At 42.6% G+C, this 26,807-nt stretch overlaps 1 protein-coding gene across 3 annotated transcripts in view; it reads left to right on the top strand.

Annotated features, from left to right (window-relative positions):
• The first annotated feature begins 8,895 nt into the window (after positions 1 to 8,895).
• LOC117513652 (palmitoyltransferase ZDHHC3-like) overlaps positions 8,896 to 26,807 on the top strand; it is a 64,179-nt gene continuing 46,267 nt past the window's right edge. The window contains exons 1-5 of one of the 3 annotated variants that reach the window (XM_034173884.1): positions 8,896 to 9,037; positions 14,546 to 14,944; positions 18,089 to 18,213; positions 20,282 to 20,378; positions 20,839 to 20,920. In XM_034173884.1, the coding sequence (XP_034029775.1) occupies positions 14,615 to 14,944; positions 18,089 to 18,213; positions 20,282 to 20,378; positions 20,839 to 20,920 (634 nt within the window). In that variant the 5' untranslated portion in view covers positions 8,896 to 9,037; positions 14,546 to 14,614. The remainder of the gene's footprint in view (positions 9,038 to 14,545; positions 14,945 to 18,088; positions 18,214 to 20,281; positions 20,379 to 20,838; positions 20,921 to 26,807) is intronic. The other 2 variants (XM_034173883.1, XM_034173885.1) reach the window with 2 other exon arrangements.

Raw genomic sequence — 26,807 nt, 5'->3', positions numbered from 1 at the left:
AAATAAATGTTTATTTGCAAAACTGAAGATTCTGTTTGTGAAGGGTGATTCAGCATTGGTGGATCACCGAACACATACATTCATCACTTTGCTCACCTTTTTGGAGTTGCACTCAAATCTGGTTGTAATGCAAATTACAATGACAATAAAGGCGATTCTGATTCTTACACAATATTGAGACATTCTAAGCGCAAAACTGCAGTTGAGATCCACAAATATGTCAGTCGCTATTCGCATTATTGGCAGAATTATTGGGCTTAAAGGCTGGATGATGTGGTGAGAGTAAATCAGGAAGTACAAGAGATTAGCAAGGAAGTAGTGAGGGCTGCTATGAAGAGGATGAAGAGTGGAAAGGCAGTCGGTCCAGATGACATTCCAGTGGAGGCATGGAAATGTCTAGGAGAGATGGCAGTAGAGTTTCTAACCAGATTGTTTAATAAAATCTTGGAAAGTGAGAGCATGCCTGAGGAGTGGAGATGAAGTGTGCTGGTTCCTATTTTCAAGAACAAGGGTGATGTGCAGAGCTGCAGTAACTACAGAGGCATAAAGCTGATCAGCCACAGCATGAAGTTATGGGAAAGAGTAGTAGAAGCTAGGCTTAGAAAACAGGTGAAGATCTGTGAGCAGCAATATGGTTTCATGCCAAGAAAGAGCACTACAGATGCAATGTTTGCTCTGAGAATACTGTTGGAAAAGTACAGAGAAGGACAGAAAGAGTTACATTGTGTGTTTGTGGACTTAGAAAAAGCTTATGATAGGGTGCCAAGAGAAGAGTTGTGGTATTGTATGGGGAAGTCTGGAGTGGCAGAGAAGTATGTTAGGGTAGTGCAGGACATATACAAGAATAGTGTGACAGCGGTGAGATGCGCAGTCGGAATGACAGACTCATTCAAGGTGGAGGTGGGATTACACCAAGGATCAGCTGAGTCCTTTCTTGTTTGCAGTGGTGATGGACAGGTTGACGGATGAAATCAGACAGGAGTCCCCATGGACTATGATGTTTGCAGATGACATTGTGATCTGTAGTGAGAGTAGAGAGCAAGTTGAGTCTAGTCTGGAGAAGTGGAGATATGCTTTGGAGAGAAGGGGAATGAAAGTCAGTAGAAGCAAGACTGAGTACATGTGTGTGAATGAGAGGGAGCCCAGTGGAATAGTGCAGTTACAAGGAGTAGAAGTGGTGAAAGTAGATGAGTTTAAATATTTGGGGTCAACTGTTCAAAGTAATGGAGAGTGTGGTAGAGAGGTGAAGAAGAGAGTGCAGGCAGGGTGGAGTGGGTGGAGAAAGGTGGCAGGAGTGATTTGTGACCGAAGAATATCAGCAAGGGTGAAGGGGAAAGTTTACAAAACAGTAGTGAGACCAGCTATGTTGTATGGTTTAGAGACAGTGGCACTAACAAAAAGACAGGAGGCAGAGCTGGAGGTGGCAGAGCTGAAGATGTTGAGATTCTCTTTGGAAGTGACAAGAATGGACAAGATTAGGAATGAACATATCAGAGGGACAGCTCAGGTGGGACGGTTTGGAGACAAAGTCAGAGAGGCGAGATTGAGATGGTTTGGACATGTGCAGAGGAGGGACCCAGGGTATATAGGGAGAAGGATGCTGAGGATGGATCCACTAGGCAGGAGGAGAAGAGGGAGGCCAAAGAGGAGGTTCATGGATGTGCTGAGAGAGGACATGCAGGTGGTTGGTGTGACAGAGGAAGATACAGAGGACAGCGTGAGATGGAAACGATTGATCTGCTGTGGCGACCCCTAACGGGAACAGCCGAAAGACAAAGAAGAAGAAATATTTAGTAAATAAAAACAACTTTATATAATTTTTTGCATATGCACTCATGTGAAATTATTTATCTTGCTAATGCTCACATAGGTGAAGAGTATATTATTTTAAGACCATGAAACAACTTTTCTACATGTTCCCAGTTACAGGTTTAGTCATTTCAAAGTATTAAGACAGCTACATGCAGTATATATCCAGGACATTCTGGGTGCTGGTCCGAAGTCCGGATAAATGAGAAGGGTCGCATCAGGAAGGGCATCAAAAAAACCAAACAAAAAAAAATTACCAAACCAAATATGCAGATCACAAATCAAATTTCAATGTTGGGTCCTTGAGGCCCCATTTAAAAACGTCAATGCCCGGTTAACAATAGGATACCAGAAGAAACTAGAATACTGTTAGTCAAAGAAGATGTGGAGAATGTGTCCAGGTGAGAAAAGTTAGAAATGTAGAAGTGAGAGTCAGGACTTTGAATGTTGGAAGTATGAGTGGCAAAGGGAGAGAGCTGGGTGATATGATGGAGAGGAGAAAGGTAGATATACTGTATGTACAAGAAACCACATGGAAGGCCAGGAGCATCAGAGGTGGTTTCAAGTTGTATAGTGAAGTGGATGTGAGGAGGAATGGTGTGAGGGTCATTCTAAAGTAAGTGTGTTAAAAGGGTGTGGAGGTTAAGCGAGTGTCTGACAGGGTGATGAGTATAAAGCTGGAAATTGAAGGGGTGAAGATGAATGTCATCAGTGCATATGCTCCACGGGTAGTTGGCAAAATGAAGGCAAAATAAGATTTCTGGTGTGAGTTAGGAGAAGTAGTGGAGAGTGTGCCCAAACATATAAGGGTGGGGATTGGAGCGGACTTCAGTGGGCATGTTGGTGAAGGGAACAGGGGTAATGACAAGGCAATGTGTAGATATGGTATTAGTACATTTTGAAAAAAAAAGGATGAAATGGCCTTTGTGAATACTTAGAGGAGCACAGGGTGATGTATAAGAGTTGAGGAACATGCACACAGGTGGACTACATTCTTTGTAGGAGATACACAGAGCTAGACTCTCTGGTGACGGTGGCATAGAAGAGAACACTGGACAAACTGCTGGACCTTATGGATGATGCCAGTCACCCTCTACACACCGTCATCAGCAACCAGAGGAGCCTCTTCAGCCACAGACTGCCCCTTCCCAAGTGCAGAACCCACATACTGAAAAAACCCTTTGTCCCTCAGGCCATCAGACTGTGCAACCCCTCACTCAGGGGGAGGAGGAGTAACAGGAAGACAGGAGATGGGAAAGAGAGGAACAGTAGTAGCTAGTAAACCAGTATGTCTTGTATTTATATTGTGTATTTATATTGCAAACCGTTTTTCTTTTTTACTTTCACTTTTGATACTCTGTGTGCTTCTTACCCTGTGTGCTGCTATACAATGCTGCTGGAACTTCAATTTCCCTTAGAGAGTCTTCCCAAGGGATCAATAAAGTTTTATCTAATCTAATTTAATCTACACCCTAAAATTGGAGACAAAGGCAGTGTACCTGACAGATCTGGTAGCTTGACATCAAATTCAGGGAGGAGGTAGAGATAGGCAGAGAATGGAGGTGAAGTGATTCTAGACAACTTGGAAAGCTACTGCAGATGTGGTGATGGGCACAGCTAGGAAGGTGCTGGGTATGGCATTTGGACAGTAGAAGGAAGACAAAGAGACTTGATGATGGAATGAAAAAGTACAGGAAGGTATACGGAGAAAGTGTTGTGAAAGTGTAGGAACACGGACCCACAACAGGGGGCGTAAAAAAACGGGCAATGGATAAGCCAAACAGTAACAATTTAATGCTGTAAAGTGTGCACAACGGAATACAGACAACAACAAGTTTTGAACTACATTCAATTACACGTTGGGTGACGTGTGGGCAGGCTTGAGGATAGGAGACGCCCGTCCAGAACCGAGCCGGATCCCACACGGCCCTCACCGCCAACGGATCTGAAGAACACCGGAGCCGCCAAGTTCTGAGTCCCCAGGTGGTCACCGTCTCCAGCTGTCAGACCTGGCACTGCTGGCAGAGAACAGAAACAGCACAGGTGAGTGTGAGTACGCACACTCAGTAATCCCACAGTCTGTGTTCTTTTGGGAGGGAGCACCTCCACCTCCAGTCACACACTCGTGCAGCTCCTGTCTAACCACTTATCTGGTTGGGGTGTGAAGCGAAGCCGTCGCTGATCACACCAAACGCCAATCCCACAGATAAGGCAACACCACAGGAAAACGGCTGCAAAGAAGTTCAGACTATTAGTCAGCATTAAATACAGCAGAGAATATTACCTCCAAGGTAGCTGATTTCTCGGCGGGGAGGTGGAGTTGCAGTCCGGCCTTTAAGGTGGTGGTGATGTGGATGAGTGACAGCTGGTGCTGATGACGAGTGACAGCTGTCACTCCTGGTTGCTATGACGCCCTCTCTGCTTGAAGCCCGCACTTCAAGCAGGGCGCCATCTGGTGGTGGTGGGCCAGCAGTACCTCCTCTTCAGCGGCCCACACAACAGAAAGATGTTGGCAAAACGAATTGAGACAGTTGGGGAGATGAAGAAAGTAGACAGGAGTTCAAAGAGATCCAGCATAAGGTGAAAAGAGAAGTGGCAAATTCTAAGCAAAAGGCCTACAATGGGCAGTACAAGAAGTTAAAGACTAAGGAAGGAGAAAAGAACTTGTGCCGATTGGCCAGACAAATGGACCGAGCTGGAAAAGATGTGCAGCAGGTTAGAGTGGTAAAGGATGCAGATGGTATGGTGCTGACAAGCGAGGAGAGTGTGTTGAGAAGGTGGAGGGAATATTTTGAGGAGCTGATGAATGATGGAAAATGAGTGAGAAGGCTGGATGATGTGGAGGGAATTAATCAGGAAGTGCAAGTCCTTATATAACATAAGGAAGAAGTGAGGGCAGCTATGAAGGGTGGAAAGGCAGTTGGTCGAGATGACATTCCATTGGAGGCATGGACATGGTTAGAAAAGATGGCAGTGGAGTTTTACCAGATTGTTTCATTAAAATCTTCTGAGAGGTTGAGAAGAAGGGTTTCAATCTGATTTTTATGAACAATTGTGATGCGCAGAGCTGCAGTAAATTAGCTACAGCCTGAATTTATGGCAAAGAGAAAGAAAAAGCAAAACTTTCCTCATATTTAAGAGGAAAGTTTATAAGAGCCATAGTGTTTCATAACAGCTGGTTCAGGATTGCTTGTGCTTCAGGTTCACACTAGTAGAGCAAAAATCCTTTTCTGTCATTATGGTCATTATGGTGTTATTTTGGCCTGCCTGCAGTCCAGACCTGTCGCCCATTGAAAATGTGTGCCACATTATGAAGCGCAAAATGTGAGAACGGAGACCCTGGACTGTTGAACAACTGAAGTCATACATCAAGCAAGAATGGGAAAGAATTCCACCTACAAAGCTTCGACAATTAGTGTCCTCAGTTCCCAAACGCTTATTGAGTGTTGTTAGAAGGAAAGGTGATGTAACACAGTGGTAAACATACCACTGTCCCAACTTTTGAAACGTGATGCAGACATCCATTTCAAAATGAGAAAATGTTCGCACAAAAACAATAAAGTTTATTCGTTTGAACATTAAATATCTTGTCTTTGTGGTGTATTCAACTGAATATAGGTTGAAGCGGATTTGCAAATATTCTGTTTTTATTTACATCTTACACAGCGTCCCAACTTCATTGGAATTGGGGTTGTACATAAACGTTATACATCAGAGAAAAGCATAATACGAGGTCTGTGTTGAAAAAAGCGGTCCTTTTTAATTTTTTTCAAAAAATAAATGGATTTGATTCATATGTTTTTACGTCAGACAAGCTTGAACCCTCGTGCGCATGCATGAGTTTTTTCACGCGTGTCGGTGACGTCATTTGCCTGTGGGCAGGCCTTGAGTGAGGAGTGCTCCACCCCACCCGCCGGAATCTCTTTGTCTGAATAGCCGCTGCGGACGGCGTGCGTTGCTTTATCAACATTTTTTCTGGACCTGTGAGGGATATCCGAGTGGACACTATTCGAGAAATTAAGCTGGTTTTCGGTGAAAAGTTTAACGGCTGATGAGAGATTATGGGGTGTTTCTGTCGGTGTAAGGACTTCCCACGGAGCGGGACATCGCGCAGCGCTTCCAGGCACCGTCGTCGGCCTGTTTCGACCTGAAAACATTCTAATTTAAGGCTTAATTCATCCAGGACGTCGTGAGAGAACAGAGAAGATTCAGAAGAGGCCGGCATGAGGACTTTATGCGGACATTCCACTGTTTAAGGATATTTTGTAATGAAAGACGTGCGTGCAAATTTGCCGAGTCGAATCTGTGTGCGCTGCGACAGGAAAAACACCTCCATGTTGAAAACCATTTGTAAAATTCAGGCGGCTTTTGATGGCTTTCAACAAGTGAGTAACTGAGAAATTGTTTAACAGCTTGGGCATGTTCCAACTTGCCCGTTAAGGTTTCCAACGGAGGTGTTTTTCCTGTCGCGACCCCCCGCGGTCGGGTCCGGCCCGACATGCGATTCTGCCCGCAAGTTCTTTCATTACAAAATGTCTGTTAACAATGGAATGTCCGAATAAACTCCTCATGCCGACTTCTTCTGAAAGTTCTCTGTTCTCTGACGACTTACTGGGTCAACAGAGCCTGAAATGTGGAAGTTTTCAACTTGAAAGGGCGAGACGCTGCCGCCTCGAAGCGCAGATCGCCGTCAGGCGCCGTGGGCCATACTTAAAGCGACACTACCAGACCAAAATCTCTCATCAGCCGTTAAAATTTTTACCAAAAACCAGCTGAATTTATCGAATGGTGTCCACTCAGTTGTGCCTTACAGTTTTGAAAAATTTTTTATCAAACAAAGCAGCAGTCTCTGAGCCATTCCTAAACAATGAAAAAAATCGACGAGAGGGTGGGCCACTCCTCACTCAACGACTGCCCACAGGCGAATGACGTAACCGACAGGTGTGAAAAAACTCTTGCATGCCCACGAGGGTTCAAGCATGTCTGATGTAATCACACGTGATTCAAATCCATATGGTTTTTGAAAAAAATAATAAGGTCCGTTACTTTTATCACAGACCTCGTATATACAAATCAGATATAGAGTATCAATATCATTGAATTCAGTTGTAGTTGAAGAGTTGATGTGTCGTTGAAATGATAAATAAGGTTCTTGTTCCAGTCAAGAACAAGCAATGAGACTGTAAACTTAATGAGTGATCGAAGACCACCGACACAAGAGGCATGATGTCAATATTTACGACAGCGATGCAGCGCATGAGGACCGGTTCCAGACTGGTACGAAGTTAGACAGTAACATAGTCAAGTGCAGGATGGGGCAAGTGTACCTGACAGATCTGGGCAGGTAACGCCAAAATTCACTTGCCCATGTAAAAGTTACACTCAACAAAAATATAAACGCAATACTTTTGGTTTTGCTCCCATTTTGTATGAGATGAACTCAAAGATCTAAAACTTTTTCCACATACACAATATCACCATTTTCCTCAAATATTGTTCACAAACCAGTCTAAATCTGTGATAGTGAGCACTTCTCCTTTGCTGAGATAATCCATCCCACCTCACAGGTGTGCCATACCAAGATGCTGATTAGACACCATGATTAGTGCACAGGTGTGCCTTAGACTGCCCACAATAAAAGGCCACTCTGAAAGGTGCAGTTTTGTTTTATTGGGGGGGATACCAGTCAGTATCTGGTGTGATCACCATTTGCCTCATGCAGTGCAACACATCTCCTTTGCATAGAGTTGATCAGGTTGTCAATTGTGGCCTGTGGAATGTTGGTCCACTCCTCTTCAATGGCTGTGTGAAGTTGCTGGATATTGGCAGGAACTGGTACATGCTGTCGTATACGCCGGTCCAGAGCATCCCAAACATGCTCAATGGGTGACATGTCCGGTGAGTATGCCGGCCATGCAAGAACTGGGACATTTTCAGCTTCCAAGAATTGTGTACAGATCCTTGCAACATGGGGCCGTGCATTATCCTGCTGCAACATGGTGATGTTCTTGGATGTTGGCACAACAGTGGGCCTCAGGATCTTGTCACGGTATCTCTGTGCATTCAAAATGCCATCAATAAAATGCACCTGTGTTCTTCGTCCATAACAGACGCCTGCCCATACCATAACCCCACCGCCACCATTGGGCCACTTGATCCACAACATTAACATCAGAAAACCGCTCACCCACACGACGCCACACACGCTGTCTGCCATCTGTCCTGGACAGTGTGAACTGGGATTCATCCGTGAAGAGAACACCTCTCCAACGTGCCAAACACCAGCGAATGTGAGCATTTTCCCACTCAAGTTGGTTACGACGATGAACTGGAGTCAGGTCGAGACCCCGATGAGGACGACGAGCATGTAGATGAGCTTCCCTGAGATGGTTTCTAACAGTTTGTGCAGAAATTCTTTGGTTATGCAAACTGATTGTTTCAGCAGCTGTCCCAGTGGCTGCTGAAATCGAAGCCACGCCCTCCCACGCCAGAACGGGGCCAAAAGTTTGAAACTGAAAAAATAAGATCTGAAAGTGAAAAAAAGATCTGAAGGTGAAAAAAAGAAATATGAATGAAAATAAATTATTTGATCAAAAAAAAAAATTACAGAGCTGAATCAAAAATTTATTTAAACTGAAAAATATATATCTTACACTTATTTTTATTTTGATAATACTTTTTAAATGATTATAAAATTCAAGAACAAATCTTTAATTTTCAGTTTCAAAATTAATGTTTTCAATCTTTTTTTATTTTCAGATTACAAAACTTTTGGCCTTGATTTAGCTCCATAAATTTCCACTAATGTGTGTCGAACCCTCAATGCATTAATCCTAATACATCCACAGTGTCCATGAATGGTTTGCAAAGGGGGTCAGGAGGCTTATTTAAATGAATGTTGAAGTCACCAACAATCAGAATGTTATCTGCACGGATTATTATTATTATTATTATTATTATTATTATTATTATTATTATTATTATTATTATTATTATTATTCCGTCGTGCTCAATTGATTGGCTCCCTTTCATTCATTCATTTACCCCGACGTGGTGACGTCACGTTGTTGGTAGGCGGTGATTATTTCGGTTGCGGAAAAACGATGTGGATGGTCATTTTTTAGTTGCGATAAAGTTGGGTGTGTTGTCATTTATTAAGCTCTAACAGGCGGAACAGTGCAGTCGATGACAGCTGACGTGAGAAACCAAGACCGGGACATGCTAACAGGTCAGCTAATCCAATGCTAATGCTCGCTCTTTGATGTTATCTTAGCGGCTAAACGTTACAGGCCTGTAAACTGTCAGAAGCAGATAAACTGTACGTTCCGACTGGGATATAATTAATTTAAATTAAATTATCTGAATAATCCTGATAAATCGGGGCTGGCTGAGCTCAGGACATAAAGATGTACTGCTAGCATCATGAAGCCCTGATCACACAAGCTGTCAATCAGTCATCTTTGTGAAAATACAGTCTGTCACTTTAAGTTATGATTGGAACAGATTATACGTCAGGGGTAGGCAACCTGTTCCAGAAAGAGCCATGAGGGTGCAGGTTTTCTTTGCAGCCACTGACTCCACCAGGTGATTTTACTGATTAATATTACTTTGAGCAGATGGAATCAGTTAATCAGTGAAATCACCTGGTGGAGTCAGTGGCTGCAAAGAAAACCTGCACCCTCATGGCTCTTTCTGGAACAGGTTGCCTACCCCTGTTATACGTCATGTTCAAGATACTTTGTTTTGTTTTGTTTTTGCTAGATTGCAAGCGAGGTTTCTTTTACTGTAGTTGATGAACTTTGCCAGGAGAAGCAACTGTCAAAACTTGTGTTCTTGGTGGCTTCCCTCACTTGTCATCTTCATTCCACTTTGACTCAGTTTTTTAGGATGACCTGGGGCTTGTTTCAGAAAGCAGATGTAGTGAAAGCTATGAGTTTGTCAAGCATAAAATGAGTAGAAACTGAGTTTTGGTTTCAGAAATGGGATTAATCAAACTCAAGAAAGAGGATCTACTAAAGCCTGTTTCAGAAAAGGAGATAAGTTAAAATCAGAGGCAGGTTTCTTCAGTAAACTGAATTTCTCCCAGTCTCCACCCTCTTATCACTGTTTCACTTCCTGTGAAGATCAGGACTATGTTTGAGTTCTTTAATCTACTTTTTGGCATAATCTTTGGAGTGACTACAGGTGAAACTGTTTGGACAGTTGAGAAATCCATGAAATAAATAAATATAAAAATCTCTCTCACCCCCTCTGGGGAGGATGGTATGTGTGTTTCTCAAGCTTGGGTCCTCTACTATATGTCTGGGAGTCTGAGGGTTCGGCACAGTATCTTAGCTGTTTCGATGACTGCACTCTTCTGGACAGAAACCCTGTGATATGTATGTATGTGTGTGTGTGTGTGTATATATATATATATATATATATATATGTGTATGTACACTCAACAAAAATATGAACGCAACACTTTTGGTTTTGCTCCCATTTTGTATGAGATGAACTCAAAGATCTAAAACTTTTTCCACATACACAATATCACCATTTCCCTCAAATATTGTTCACAAACCAGTCTAAATCTGTGATAGTGAGCACTTCTCCTTTGCTGAGATAATCCATCCCACCTCACAGGTGTGCCATATCAAGATGCTGATTAGACACCATGATTAGTGCACAGGTGTGCCTTAGACTGCCCACAATAAAAGGCCACTCTGAAAGGTGCAGTTTTGTTTTATTGGGGGAGGGGGGGATACCAGTCAGTATCTGGTGTGACCATTTGCCTCATGCAGTGCAACACATCTCCTTCGCATAGAGTTGATCAGGTTGTCAATTGTGGCCTGTGGAATGTTTGTCCACTCCTCTTCAATGGCTGTGCGAAGTTGCTGATATTGGCAGGAACTGGTACACGCTGTCGTATACGCCGGTCCAGAGCATCCCAAACATGGTCAATGGGTGACATGTCCGGTGAGTATGCCAGCCATGCAAGAACTGGGACATTTTCAGCTTCCAAGAATTGTGTACAGATCCTTGCGACATGGGGCCGTGCATTATCCTGCTGCAACATGAGGTGATGTTCTTGGATGTATGGCACAACAATGGGCCTCAGGATCTCGTCACGGTATCTCTGTGCATTCAAAATGCCATCAATAAAATGCACCTGTGTTCTTTGTCCATAACAGACGCCTGCCCATACAATAACCCCACCACCACCATGGGCCACTCGATCCACAACATTGACATCAGAAAACCGCTCACCCACACAACGCCACACATGCTGTCTGCCATCTGCCCTGAACAGTGTGAACCGGGATTCATTCATGAAGAGAACACCTCTCCAGTGTGCCAAACGCCAGCGAATGTGAGCATTTGCCCACTCAAGTCGGTTATGACGACGAACTGGAGTCAGGTCGAGACCCCTATGAGGACGACGAGCATGCAGATAAGCTTCCCTGAGACGGTTTCTGACAGTTTGTGCAGAAATTCTTTGGTTATGCAAACCGATTGTTTCAGCAGCTGTCCGAGTGGCTGGTCTCAGACGATCTTGGAGGTGAACATGCTGGATGTGGAGGTCCTGGGCTGGTGTGGTTACACGTGGTCTGCTGTTGTCAGGCTGGTTGGATGTACTGCCAAATTCTCTGAAACACCTTTGGAGATGGCTTATGGTAGAGAAATGAATATTCAATACGCGAGCAACAGCTCTGGTTGACATTCCTGCTGTCAGCATGCCAATTGCACGCTCCCTCAAATCTTGCAACATCTGTGGCATTGTGCTGTGTGATAAAACTGCACCTTTCAGAGTGGCCTTTTATTGTGGGCAGTCTAAGGCACACCTGTGCACTAATCATGGTGTCTAATCAGTATCTTGATATGGCACACCTGTGAGGTGGGATGGATTATCTCAGCAAAGGAGAAGTGCTCACTATCACAGATTTAGACTGGTTTGTGAACAATATTTGAGGGAAATGGTGATATTGTGTATGTGGAAAAAGTTTTAGATCTCTCATGACTCTCCAGATATCTGATGGCAGTCCATGTGTTACCTGAGGACCATCTAACCACAATTTACATATTCTGAAGGCAGCATAAACACAATCTGAAACAATTTGAGTGCGTATGAGGGAACTTGGAGATGGATCGGGCATGGCAAAGCCTGCCGGCATGACATGGCACTTACCCACTTATAATGTCCACCTTCACTGCCCCCCCACCCCCTTGCTCTCCCTCCGTCTCTCTCGTTTTCTTTCTCTCTCGCTATGTTCATGCTGTGCAAACTTTGAACATTTGAAAACACGAAGCCTTTGAACAGTTAAATAAATGTATCATCACCGACACTCACATACAGGATTTTAATGGAGACTTTTTTCCCTTTCAGCGGACAGAATTTGTGTTCAGCTCCTCCTCGTCGGCACGCTGAGCTGGCTTTTCATAGCATTTGACAGCCTCGGGACAGTGAAGCGCCTAACTTTTTAGCACATATTTTCAACAACAATTCAGTTCATTTTTCTGAAAATCCGTGCTTGACGAACAGACAGTTTAAATCTGAGAGCCGAGCAGAAATTTGTGGCTAACTGCAGCTAGAACACATCGGAAGAGAGCTCTATCAAACAGCCTGGCTTCAGAAAACCTCCCCCTCCTCCTCCCACTCAACAGTAAACAAGCAGAAAGCAAACAACAGCATTTGAGAGGATTCACAGTGGTTCTTCTCCGGTATTGGAAAATGTTGTGGGTTGGATCGGTATTTTCCGATACATGAATTACGTCAGTATCGGAACTCGATACTGATCCAAGATCGGATCGGTCCCATCCCTAGTGGTGCAGGATATGTATGAGGACAAGCAGGATTCTAGCTAGGATAAAATTTTAGCATAGTGGTAATGTCGAGGGAACGCAGCGACCGAGGGGGGCGATGGTGCGGAAGGGGGCAGCTTTTGAAAATTTAAGCTAAAAATTGGCCATTCTAGGGGTACCCAAAGGTGAAAAGCCAGGTACGACAGCCCAAGTCCCTTCATCAGGCTGGGGAAGTTTGTTGAGTGGGCAATCTCATTCTGGGTTAGCCAGTACATGGCCCTCAGTGAGGCAGTCGGAGTCTGTGGACATTTTTAAGTCAAGACTTAAAACCTGTTTTTATTCTCTTTCTTATGAGTAGTTTTTATTTTATGTTTTATTCTTTGACTTCTGTTTTTAATTAGGTAATTGAATTGTTTTATTTTTATTTATTTATTTTTATTTTTTTATGTTGAACTGTTCCCTGTGAGGCACCTTGACACAGCTTTTGTTGTAATTTGGCGCTTTATAAGCTGATTAACTTGAAATTGAACAACATTTTATTGAGTCTTAAAGTAAATAAATATGAAATTGGTTACTGGATCCTTGATCTCTGGACATAAACAGAAATAAAATGTTAGTTTTTGTCAAAAGCATTTCCTTTCAGGAATTATTGGCATGAATGTCTTTCCATACATATGAGCTGAGCTCTTGCAGCTGGCGGTGCAGGTCAGGTTTATAAAGAATGCAGGACATCTCATTTTGGGAGGAAAAAACGTTTTAGTCAATTGTAGTTTGTCTGTATTGCAACGTTTGTAAGAGGTGTCATTTTATTTAAAGTGGCGATTTGTTTTGTCGTTATTAATTCTGAGCGGGCTCTGTCTCAGCAGAGAGCCGCGCAGCGTTTAAAGCTGTGACAACGAAACGGAAGACGATTCTCGTTTCTCGACTGCAACGAGACAAGAGTCCCAGTTAGTGACTTTAATCCACACAAAAGTGACTCATGATATTTTAATGGCTTTCAGAGGGGTTAAGAAGCAGACTTACAGCTTCTGAAGAGCAGCGAATCAAAGAGCCATTGAATCGAAGTATTGCTTCGATTCACGCTTCAAACTGGAGTCGCTCTGCAGAAACGGTTGATTACAGACTGGAGAGAAGGGGAATGAAAGTCAGTAGGAGCAAGACTACATGTGTATGAATGAGAGGGAGCCCGGTGGAATAGTGCAGTTACAAGGCGTAGAGGTGGTGAATGTAGACAAAATTACTGTAAATACTAGGGTGTCTACTATCTAAAAGACTGGAGAGTGTGGTAGAGAAGAAGAGAGCGCAGAAGGATTCTGAGGATGGAGCCATCAGGCAGGAGAGGAAGGAGGCCAAAGAGGTGGTTTGTGGATGCGCTGATGACATGCAGGCAGTTGGTGTGACAGAGGAAGATGCAGAGGACATGGTGAGATGTAGACTGATGATCTGCTCTGGCGCTCCCTAACAGTATTGGCCAAAAGTAAAAGAAGTTCTTTGATACAGAGATGTAACAACTGAAGATTTAAACATCATTTATATTTCTATTTAACTGCATCTGCACCGTGTTTCACTTCTTTTCAATTTATTTATGTTTTCTGCAGCCTGCGAGCAGGACAACCTCAGATTTTAATTTATTTTTATTAATTTATTTTTTGTCTGCCCATATCTGACCACCACTTCTGGAATGGTGCTGCACTCTTCCTGTGTTGGAACACTCTCTAAATTTATCACCTTCACTGCCTAGTAACCTTTTAAAATATTTTATCTTAATGGTTTAAAGTTGCGAAAAAGAGACAAGTTTAATTTTTCTGAGTTTGACAAAAAGTTTTGAAGTTTGAACGACACTGCTTCTGGACCAAGGCTAAGAACCAGGCAGTATGAGGATGTAGCCATCTGTTAATTGCTTTTCTGTAATAAGCGCCGTCTCTAAATTAGAACTTTCCTGCTCACCCTGCAGCATGCCGAGACTGAGACTGGAGCCCGAAGGTTCGGCTGGTCCGGTGGGCGTCTCAGAGTTGGATGAAGGATGAAGAGTCCGGTGCACAGATGCAGAGATGTGGAGCACGGGCGCAGGCAGCCCATTGCCAACTGCCTTCAGCCAGAGCAGCGCATCCCAATCCCCAAAGATGTCATCACTTCCTCCTCCGCCTCCGCCATGTGGTTCATCAGGGATGCCTGCGGCATTGTGTGCGCTGTCATCACGTGGCTGCTGGTGTTGTACGCAGAGTTTGTGGTGCTGTTTGTAATGCTGCTGCCAACCAAGAATCTCCTGTACAGCATCGTGAACGGGACTGTGTTCAACAGTCTGGCCTTCCTGGCACTTGCCTCACACCTCAGGGCCATGTGCACGGACCCTGTAAGTGTTTTTCCGTGTCCATTAGTCATGGCACACACACACTTAATTGCTACTCTTGTTGGGCTTCATTCACAAGCTTATTTTTTCTCTTAAGTGCATTTAATAAAACTGAATAAAAGAGTCAGATCCCTGGGGTACTGTTCCCCAAAGTCTTTAGGTTAGGTGAAGCCAGTGTATGGCATGAAAACTGACAATGAAAGTTAACTTCCATCATCCTCTAAAACTGAGGAACTGAGGGTTATAGGTGTGCTCATACTTAGAACCGGATAACAAAATAAAGAGACAGAGGTCTTCTCAAGCATTTTTGAAAAATATTTGTTTGGCTGTGCACATAAACAGATTTTTGGCACTCGTTTAGCAACATAGAGTGTATCCAGGAAATAGTCACAGCATTGCATTTTTTTTCCCCTTTTTTATGTTACAGCCTTATTCCAAAATGGATGAAATTCATTTTTTTGCTCATTTTTTTTCCTATTTACGCACAATAATGACAAAAACTAAGAAATCACATGTACGTAAGTATGCACAGCCTTTGCCATAAAGCTCATAATTGAGCTCAGGTTCATCCTGTTTCCACTGATCTTCCTTGAGCTGTTTCTACAGCTTAATTGGAGTCCACCTGGGGTGAATTCAGTTGACTGGACATAATTTGGAAAGACTCACACCTGTCTACATATAAGGGCCCACAGTTGACAGTGCATATCAGAGCACAAACCAAGCATGAAGTCAAAGAAATTGTCTGCAGACCTCTGAGACAGGATTGTATTGAAGCACAAATCTGGGGAAGGGTACAGAAACATTTCTGTAGCCCGACAACCGGTGCGGCTGTGAATTGGGCCAGATACTGGCCTCCATTTTGGAGTGAGATTTCCCACTCGTAAATGACCAATAGGAGAGCAGCGCTTGCGCCACACCAACATGAGGCTGATGCATGGGCTGACGTCAGTGTCTCTGCCACCAGCCAATCACAGGCTAGGAGAGAGGCCAGTATCTGGCCCAATTCAGGGCCAGTTGTCAGGCTAACATTTCTGCCGCTTTGAAGGTCCCAATGAGTGCAGTGGCCTCCATCATCCATAAATGGAAGAAGTTCAGATCCACCAGGACTCTTCTTAGAGCTGGCCGTCCGTCTAAACTGAGCGATTGGGGGAGAATGGCCTTTGTCAGGGAGGTGACCAAGAACCCGATGGTCACTCTGTCAGAGCTCCAGCATTCCTCTGTGGAGAGAGAAGAACATTCCAGAAGGACAACCATCTCTGCAGCAATCCACCAATCAGGCTTGTATGGTAGAGTGGCCAGACGGAAGCCACTACTTAAGGCACCTTGACACTTGCACACATTTGAGCCCTGTAGTGGCACGCAATCTGGCGTGCTAGTCAATAAACTTGCCTTAATGTTGTGCGTGAACTGTGAGCGGCTGCGTGCCAGTGCACAAAGACTGTTTTGAAATGTTCAAAACTTCTGGCATTAATTTCATGAACAAGCTGTGAACATTGTGCAACCTATTTGAAAACACTGCGTGTCACGGCATGTCAATGTTTTATCAATTCATTACAATATATATTATAAATAATTACCTTTGAGACAAGATTTCAAATGTGTTTTCCACTGCACGAGACAACCTGCAGCTGTAGATAATTTCTGGTAGCAATGAGAGAACAGTTTCATCAGTCAAGTTCTGAGAGCAAATGCTTCATCGGCTCTGAAGTGATTATTTTATATAGTGTGGCGTCCAGCGGGACAAAGCGGGGCACATTGGCATGACGAATTGCACAGCAGTGTGGGGATCAGATTTGTGCAAGTGTCGAGGTGCCTTTAGTAAAAGGCACACGGCAGCCCGGCTGGAGTTTGCCAAAAGGCACCTGAAGGACTCTCAGACCATGAGAAACCAAATTCTCTGGTCTGATGAGACAAAGATTGAACTCTTTGGTGTGAATGCCAGGCATCATGTTTGGAGGAAACCAGGCACCATCCCTACAGTGAAGCACGGTGGTGGCATCATCATGCTGTGGGAATGTTTTTCAGCAGCAGGGACTGGGAGACTAGTCAGGATTGAGGGAAAGATGAATGCATCAATGTACAGAGACATCCTGGATGAAAACCTTCTCCAGAGCGCTCTCAACCTCAGACTATGGCGATGGTTCATCTTTCAGCAGGACAGTGACCCTAAACACACAGCCAAGATATCAAAGGAGTGACTTCAGGACAACTGTGAATGTCCTTGAGTGGTCCAGCCAGAGCTCAGACCTGAATCTGACTGAACATCTCTGGAGAGATCTGAAAATGTCTGTGCACCGACACTCCCCATCCAACCTGATGGAGCTTGAGGGGTGCTGCAAAGAGGAATGGGAAGAACTGCTCAAAGATAGGTGCACCAAGCTTGTGACATCATATTCAAGAAGACCTGAGGCTGTATTTGCTGACAAAGGTGCACCAATAAAATATTGAGCAAAGTGCGTGAGTACTTATGTATTTGTGATTTCTTAGTTTTTGATTTTTTAATAAATTTGCAAAAAAGGAAAAAAAAAAAACTTTTGACGTGTTGTCACTTGGGTATTGTGAGTAGAATTTTGAGGGAAAAAATGAATTTACTCCATTTTGGAATAAGGCTGTGGAAAAAGTGTAGAGCTGTGAATACTTTCCAGATGCACTGTACCTCTGATAAGCCCCACTTCTTTGGGGTTTCTTTTCTTCATACAAAGCCAGCCAGCTGCAGATTTCCTTCCTGTTGATTATAACAGCAATGGACTTCTGATTAAATACTCACTTAGTGTTAATTAATGATGTCACCTGATGGACTGTAGGTCCAACAATCACCTGCGTCTTCTTGGCTCTTATGGGACAGGATTGAGACCACTGATTGAACCCAACGGCGACATTTGTCCTTCACTATAAGACTATGAAATAAACCCATCCTGGATTCACACCTGCCTTGAAATCTGTTTCAGATGTCTTGTTGGCCAATGTAATTATGATGACAAATGTTGAAAATATGAACTATGTTTGATTTGCTTTAAATCTGTCAGTATGTGTAAGTTGAGAGCCCCAGTATTGTGTATATTGATGAAATCACAAACCTCTGCCTGATTCTTTATTATGGCCTTATTAATGAGCTGCAAATTAAACGCTGTAATATTATTTTGCTAGGGGGCGGTACCAAAAGGGAATGCTACGAAGGAGTATATAGAAAGCCTTCAGCTGAAGCCGGGACAGGTGGTCTACAAATGTCCCAAGTGCTGCAGCATCAAGCCGGACCGAGCGCACCACTGCAGGTTTGGACAGAAGGGACACGAAATCCTCAGCATTGTGTCACCTTTAAAACCACAGTCGCACAGAATGTCTGACTTTCTGTGAAATAAAGAATTAAATCCAAGCATGCTGCATTGGACCTAACAACAGTATTGCTATTTTATAGCCGTATTTCTATGCAACAACTCCATTGACACCACTGCTGTCCAAATGTCCAAACAGCTCAATCTTGAACATTTACTGATGTAACCCTTTTACAGGTCCAAAGTGCTTTACAATAAAATCAAGGAATAAAATCAAACATGCAGTAGAAATAAAAAGGAAACATCACAGCACCTCTCGGTGTTGAAAGCCATTTTAAATAAGAAAATGTTTCAGCTTTGATTTAAAAGTTTAGTCAGAAATAGTGCATAAAATAGGATGTAACTTGTTCCACAGTTTGGATTCAGCTACTGCAAAAGTACGATTACCCCAAAGGTTATATTTTGACCTCAGAACTTCTAAATAAAGTTGGCCAGACGACCACATTGTATGGATATTCAAGATTTCAAACAAGTAGGATGGTGCAAGGCCATTAATGGCTTTAAAAGCAAACATTAAAATCTTCAAATCAATTTTAAAATGCACTGGAAGCAAGTGGATTGAGTAAAGTACAGGGGTAATATGCTCACTTCTGGAAGCGTTTGTTGAAAGATGAGCAGCAGCATTTTGCACAAGCTGGAAACGTGCAAGAGAAGACTGATTAACACCAACATAAAGTGTATTACAGTCATTCATTCTGGAGCTGATGAAAGCATGAATGACCATCTGAAGATCACATCTACTGTGGAAAGACTTTACTTTAACCAGACGATGGAGCTGGTAAAACTTGTTTTGACGAGAATGTGTCAGATGTTGAGTAATTATCCACATTCCTGGGAGATTTCTCAAAGCTGTTATGAAGTAGGACTGGACAAAAAAATAAATAAATCAAAATCACAATTGTGTATTGTGACAATAATTAGCTATACAGATGATAAATTTAGGACATTTCTACTTTATATGCATGGATCTGCAGCCTATTTTACAGCAGAAATAAATGTACAAAGTGTTTTCCATAATAAAATACAATAAAAGTTAAAGGTCTAACAAACCCTGTAGTTTCTTCAAGTTTCAGTCAACATCGGTATAGTCTTCAAAGTGGCAGCATTATTAATTTATACTTCGTGATAAAGATCACTATAAAATAAGAATACTGTGATACCTTTTGCCATATTAGCCAGTCGCATTATGAAGTGTTAAATGACTTGACTAAAATTTGTAAATCGTAATTGTGCTAACAGAAAAAACAGTACCAACAGTCGCGTAATCTGTTTTAATAATTGTGAGTTTATGATGATGACACTTTCTTACAGCAGAGCAAAAACTATTTTCTCAATGCCCACATTTTTACATGATTTTCAACAGGCTCACAGTATTCCAATCAATTCCCAAACGCATATTTTCATGCTGACTGACATTAATGTTAGATTGAGCCCGACACATTAACATAAAGTCACACACCGTCATTAAGAAATAATGAGTTACTTATCACTACTCAAGACTTCTGCAGAGCAAAGATTGCAGTCCAGTCGGGGTAGAACAGTACATCAGTCTGATTCAACATGTTGATTCACCACTCAGCGATCCCGTATAATCAAGGAAAAACTGAAACCATCAGTCCATATCATCATGCCTTTATTTTGAATTTTTTTTTTTTAATCCATACACGCCTCTTTCCTAAACACTTGGACTGTGGTACTGGCGTAGTGCCATGTGGATAACTCGTATTGATCGCAGGTCTCTGAACTGAATCAAATGATATGGTTCCAATCGTATGGTTCAAACAATCAATGAAATAGCGTATCATGGTGAAACTTTTAATTTATGTCCCGGCAGTCCACTTTACTGTTGTTTTCCACATAGTTGACTTCTATCTTCTACTTTCCCGTCCATTAGCCGTGAGCTTAATTACTGTAAGTGATGCGAGGCCAGAATCCCTGACGCTGGCGTCTGTGCCTCCTGAATTCATTTAAGAACACTTGTGCTTTTTCTCTGTTGTCGCTCTCACAGTGTTTGCAAACGCTGCATCCGTAAGATGGATCATCACTGCCCCTGGGTCAACAACTGTGTCGGCGAGAACAACCAAAAGTACTTTGTTCTTTTCACTGTAAGTACTAGTGACAGTGTGGACATTGACCATGTCCATCAGTGGACACAAACCGCGTTCAGGGTGAGCGCTACGAACCTGACAGATAACAGTTTGCTGTGTTTTTATTGTGAAATCATGTATAAGATACAAGACAAATGTGAGGCATCAGTGTGCTTGTGAATGAGTGAATGTGAGCTGTGTTTGAATGAGTGAATGTGAGGCATTAGTGTGCTTGTGAACGAGTGAATGTGGTTTATTGGTGGTGAACTGGGGGAGGCTTGAGGAAGTATTTGAAAATGGATTAAAACTAAACACCAACTTAACATACGAGGGGGCCGTGTACCAGGCTTTGTGGTGTTCCTGTTGTATTTTTTTTTTTTTTTTTTTAACCTTTCGGCACGTTGAAGTGCTTCACCCTTTGCACGTTGTTGCAGTCTCACGTGGTAAACATGGTCTTTTTGGCTCTTTTCACCATCAGATGTACATCGCCCTGATCTCTCTCCACACTCTGGTTATGGTGGTTTTCCATTTCCTCTACTGCTTTGAAGATGATTGGACCAGTAAGTATTTTTATTGTCTGCACATAGTTAAGTGCTAAAGAACTACAGTTTGCTTGTTTTTGTTCAACAGTGCTGGTGAGAATTTTAAGTCCAGAATTGAAAAAGAATTGTTCAGAAAAAGTTGCAGAATCAGAATATTTCGTGAAATGTCCAAAATTATTTCACAACAAAATGCTTTTTATATCTTGAAGTAAAAAAAATTAAAAACTTTTACAGCCAATTTGCTTTTGACAAATCAGTGGATGGAAACATGATTTCATTCAGCATGCAAAGTGGATTTTATCTTCTGACCAGGATGGGAACTGAGCCACTTTGCAGGTAATTTCACTTTGACTTAAGAGCGTGAAGGAACTCATCACCTGTTTGACCTAGAAGGAAGTGGACGCCCCCCTCATGGACAGATGTGGGCAGGGAAAGTGTAGAATTGAACCTTCATTGTCAAAGTCATCAGCTGTTGGGGTGCGTGCGTGCGTGTGTATATGTGCGGGCGGGCGTGCGTGCGCAGGTGTGCACGCGTGCATATACGGGTGAAGGTGAGGCGTCACTGTTATGGAGTTTGGCGTCGTCTCCTTTTTTGGCCAATTCTGGTGTCGGGTTTTTTGCTCACAGACACTTGCTGGGGATTGAACCTGTAGCAAACACAAACACAAGCTGCTGTGGAAACGTTGTAGTAAATGGACAGAACAGAACGGTCACTGATCAGTCGAGTACTGCTTTGGATTCTTCATCTTTTTTTTCTTTTTTTTTTGGTAAATGGGCATGAACCAGAATGAATCGCAGCTCGCAGCCAGAAGCTGACACATGTTGCTGATGGACTTGGATCTGTGATTATTTCACAGTCTGTGATAGTTTGTTGTTGTGACTGGAGTTCTCTTTTTGTTTCCACAGTTAAATCCATTTTCAGCCGAATCGTCTCTTCTTGTGGTTTTATTTGTTTATTTCTGTTTACTTTGCCACAGAAGCAGGATTCCTTGAAATAATCCAACAGTTTTCACATAAACCTGTGGAACATGTGGTCTCAACAGAAATGGAAACCACTAAATGACATTTTGAATGAGCACGTTAATGGAAAAGTGGTGACTGAGATGTTGGGAGGTCCTGGAGGAGTTTTCACTCCTTTTTGGTTGCAGTTTGAATTTAGGATCTTGTTTAAAAAAAAATAATGGGCGTCATTCACAAAGAGTGTATAAACTGTTAACGATCTAGAACTTCCTCAGACCATCTGTATGCAGAAATAATGAAGGCCTGGTCATCTTCGGACATACAAAATCATTTTTAACTAAATGCAGAATTTATTAACACTTCATTTTTCAGAAGGGAGAAAAAGAAAAACAGCTTCTTTAATGATGTCATTTCATTAAATAATTTACTAATGCATTGACTGCATGCAGGCCGTAACCCTGAACGCCACACCCTTTCATCCTCATTTATTCAGCTCCTCTGGTTTAGTGAGTTGACTTGGTTAACAGCAGCGTACATGAGAATGTTCAGATTGCAATTTTGGCTTTCATTAAATAAGTTTATTGGTCTGTAGCTGAAGGACCACACCCAACAATTTTTACTGTTATTGAATTAGTATCTGTAGTTGATTTGATCTGAAGTGTGTTTGATGTGCTGAGTATTTAGGGACTTTAGGGTATATAAAATTATATTTTTTAATTAATTTACTTTTGCAAGCAGCAATGCTATTGTCATTTAAATAACATTATGTTCTGATTGAATTGCACTCGTTAATTACAGAGGACGCAAGCAGAAGCAAATATCTTAATTTGGAAATAAATTGCCTCTGAGTGACGGTTCTTGACTTTGGAACAAATTCCACTGAACGATGATGGTCCAATAACTGCTGCCAGATGCTGACATCCTCCTGCCTTATTCTGCTCTGTGATTGATTGATTTATTTTAAATAGCATCAACTATGATGTCAAACTGTTTTTTCTTTTTTTTGTAACACTTTCACCATGTACCAGTTGAACCTCAGGGCATCAGTCCTTGCAGCTCAGGCTTCATTTTGCTTTTCTTTCTTTTTGTTTTTTTTTGTTTTTTTACATTATCTCTGTGGAGGGCATGCTGTGGACAACTGCCTTTAGCTGTTCTTCATCTGCACAGTGTTCTCATCATGAAACACCAAATGGATATAAATGGGCTGGATTTATGTAGGTCAAAGGTCAATGCATTTTACAGTGATGCCTCACATTCACACACCCACAGTGATGTTCAGGTGCTGTTGTGCAAGGCGCTTAGATGCACAATGAGAGCAACTTGGGGATTAACGCATGATGGCCCTGAGTGATTTTCAGGTCTGACAGGGATTTGAACTGACAGTGCTTGAGTCACCAGCCCACCACTTTTACCACCTGACCGTCACCTCCCCATGTCCTTGTATAGAAGTCTTAAAATAGAGGTGTAGCTGTATGCAGACTGCAACGTGTAGAAACACACCTGTCAGTTTAGAATGTTTCTAATTGACGAACATGTACGGTGGCATGAACAGATTTGGCTGGTGTGCACGTGTCATGAATCCGGCGGTGATTTTGCACGGTGAGTCATTGTTTCTACGCACACTTTAGTGAATGAGCCCAGTCCATTGTAGGCTGCAGTAGAAAACAAGCACACAACATGTAACCCAGGCCATTAAGGTGAAAGGTCAAATCCCCCTGACTGATTCACATCATGTTGGTGGGTTAAATGGTAAATGGACTGCATTTATATAGCACTTTTCCATCTGTATCAGATGCTCAAAGCGCTTTACAAATAATGCCTCACATTCACCCCAGTGTCAGGGTGCTGCCGTACAAGGCGCTCACTACACACCAGGAGCAATAGGGGATTAAAGACCTTGCCCAAGGGCCCTTAGTGATTTTCCAGGCAGGCTGGGATTTGAACCGGGTTCCAGATTTTCCTGACGGGTTAACTTTTGGTAAATCTCAATCATTGGGATCAAGTGTCAGATGTTGACACACAGGTGGTTGTGTTCTGGAATTGCACCGTACACAGAGGTCAGTCACTGGGGTCAAGGTCATTGCTTTTTGTCTGTTTAGAGTCCTATCTCACTAAGCGCGACTGTTGGAGAGCAGTTGCAAACACGAATTAGTGGCCAAACACTCAAACAAGTGACAATGTCACAGTTTGTGTCTCACTGAAGTGGGCACTCGCAGGTGAAACAATGACACGGGTTTAGCTCTTATTATCCTGCTGTTATCCATTTGAATAGATCGTGGAAATTTCCCCCGACTGAACCCAGTGAAGACGATCTAAAATAAATAATAAACTGATAACAATAAAGTGCATACATTGCACTTGCCAACTTGCAGAATGATGTCCCTGCAGGATCTACTGTCCTATCGTCTGTGTCCAGTATGTAATCCACCACTTATATGATCCTTTTGTCCTCGGCTCTGATCGCCACGTGCAGTGCTCAGCCACACGCTGCAGCAGCCCCTTCTCCGTGATATAGTGATGTCCAGCAGTGCTTCAGGGGTCTGCGTCCTTTGATTCAATTAATTTGGCAATAACATATTACAGTGCACCTGGAAGTATTCACAGGGCTTCACTTTTTCTGTATTTTGTTATGTTACAACCTTATTCCAAAATGGATTAAATAAATTTTTTCCTGCAAAATTCTACACACAATGCCCCATAATGATGACATGAAAAAACTTATTTTTGTTCTATTTTTTGTTTTATTTATTTATTTATTGGATTTTTGCAAATTCACGCACTCATCTTCAACTGCTTACTCCAGATCAGGGTCACGGAGAGGTTGGCGTAAAGCTCAGCAGTCATATGGCATGAAGTGGGCTACACCTCAAACAGGACACCAGTCTGTTGCAAGGCCACATACAGACAAACAAACACGACACATTCACACCTGCATGCACATCTACAGACAAGTTGCCAAATTTCCAAGCCACCTAACCTGCATGTCTTTGGATGTGGAAGGAAGGTGGAGCACCCGGAGAGAACCCACACACAGGGAGAACACGCAAACTCCACACAGGAAGGACCAGGTGAAGAATTGATCGTTTTTGCTCTGAGGCAACAGTGCTAACCACTAAGCCACTGTAATCAATTTTTGCAAACTTATTCAAAATTAAAAAAAAGCCTCAGAGCCTTTGCCCTGATGCTAAAAATTGAACTCAGGTGCCTCATGTTTCCACTGATCATCCTTGAGATGTTGCTGCAGCTTAATTGGAGTCCACCTGGCATAAATTCAGTTGATTGGTCATGATTTGGAAAGGCATACACCTGCATACTTATAAGGTCCCACAGTTGACAGTGCATGGCAGAGCACAAACCAAGCCTGAAGTCAATGGACTTGTCTGTAGACCTCTGAGACAGGAATGTCTTGAGGCACAAATCTGGGAAAGGGTACAGAAACATTTCTGCTGCTTTGAAGGTCCCAATGAGCACAGTAGCCTCCATCATCCATAAGTGAAAGACGTTCAGATCCACCAGCACTCTTCATAGAGCTGGCCGCCTGTCTGAACTGAATGTGCGGGGGAGAAGAACCTCAGTCAGGGAGGTGATCAAGAACTCGATGGTCACTCTGTCAGAGCTCCAGCTTTCCTCTGTGGAGAGAGGAGAACCTGCCAGAAGGACAACCATCTCTTCAGCAATCTGCCAATCAGGCCTGTATGGTAGAGTGTAGACTGGCAGCCCAGAGCATTTTGGGCAAACAAAGCAGGTACCAATATCAAATTATATGAGCATTTGGTAGGGTGCCAGTCATGTGCAGATATGGATGTCAGCTGGGTTGCACCTGGTGCATGTGGCCCCAGGGACCCCCCAAGAGGCTGCAATTACGGGATAGATCCAACCTTGTTTATACCACATTTAACATTTTGGTTATGTATAAGGGTGATTCTTTAACTACGGGCACTATTGGCCTTGTAAATGTAATTTCCACCACACCATTGCCTTACAATATAAAGCGCCTTGGGGCAACTGCTTGTTGTGATTTGGCGCTATATACATGTGCTCTGATGTCACTGTTTATCTCCATAGAAACTACCCAAACAATCTTTCATACAAACTGTTTATGGACATTACAGTGTTGTGGTGGAAATTACGGCAATAGTGTGGGACAACTACATTTTGTTTAAAAAAAAATCACAACAGTTGTATGACATTGAATACCCCAATTACGTTTTGATTATTTTACTGATATTTTGTTCAGAGATATTTTAAAACATTAGAAAAAACGTTTCTTTACCATTCATTTTTATCATTGAAGATCAAAAGTCTGGTTGTGGGACAAGCACAAAATGGCAATATTTGCATATAATGATGCTGAAAAAGTCATCATAGACTACTAGAACAAATTTCTTAACACACTTTCATTGTAAAGATAACTATAAAAGTGTGAAATTTCCCCTTTTTTCTGTTTTTCATACAATATGATCAAAGGACATAATAAGTGCCCGTAGTCTAAGAATCACCCATAAGTTTATGATAAGGAGTGTGGAATTGCAACTGCCACAGAAAATGTCTGCTGCATATGGCCCGCCAGACAACCTCAAACCCCAACCCCAAAATGGACCCTTGTGACTAGTTCAGTAGAATTAGGCCAGAACAAAAGTCAAAAGTACTATACAAAACCAACTGTAAATGAACATAAACATCAAGTACATTACAGAATAGCTCCTACCAGACAAAATCTTTCCTGCTTTTGGCCCGCAGACCCCCCCCCCCCCCCCCCCCCCCAAAAAAAAAACAAAAAACAAAAAAAAAAACTTTGGCTCAGATAAAAATTAGTATTATTTTGACTCAGTTCTGTATAATGGCCAGGTAGCAACTCTTACCCTGACCTCTATAGACCTACATCTTATGACATTCCACATATGAAGAGTATGCAGGTCACGGGTACAGGAAGATCAGCACTGAT

This window comes from Thalassophryne amazonica, chromosome 7 (assembly GCF_902500255.1).
Source record: "Thalassophryne amazonica chromosome 7, fThaAma1.1, whole genome shotgun sequence".
NCBI classification, from domain to species: Eukaryota; Metazoa; Chordata; class Actinopteri; order Batrachoidiformes; family Batrachoididae; genus Thalassophryne; species Thalassophryne amazonica.
The sequence above is the reverse complement of the archived record's forward strand: the minus strand, read 5'-3'. Positions and strand labels throughout refer to the sequence as shown.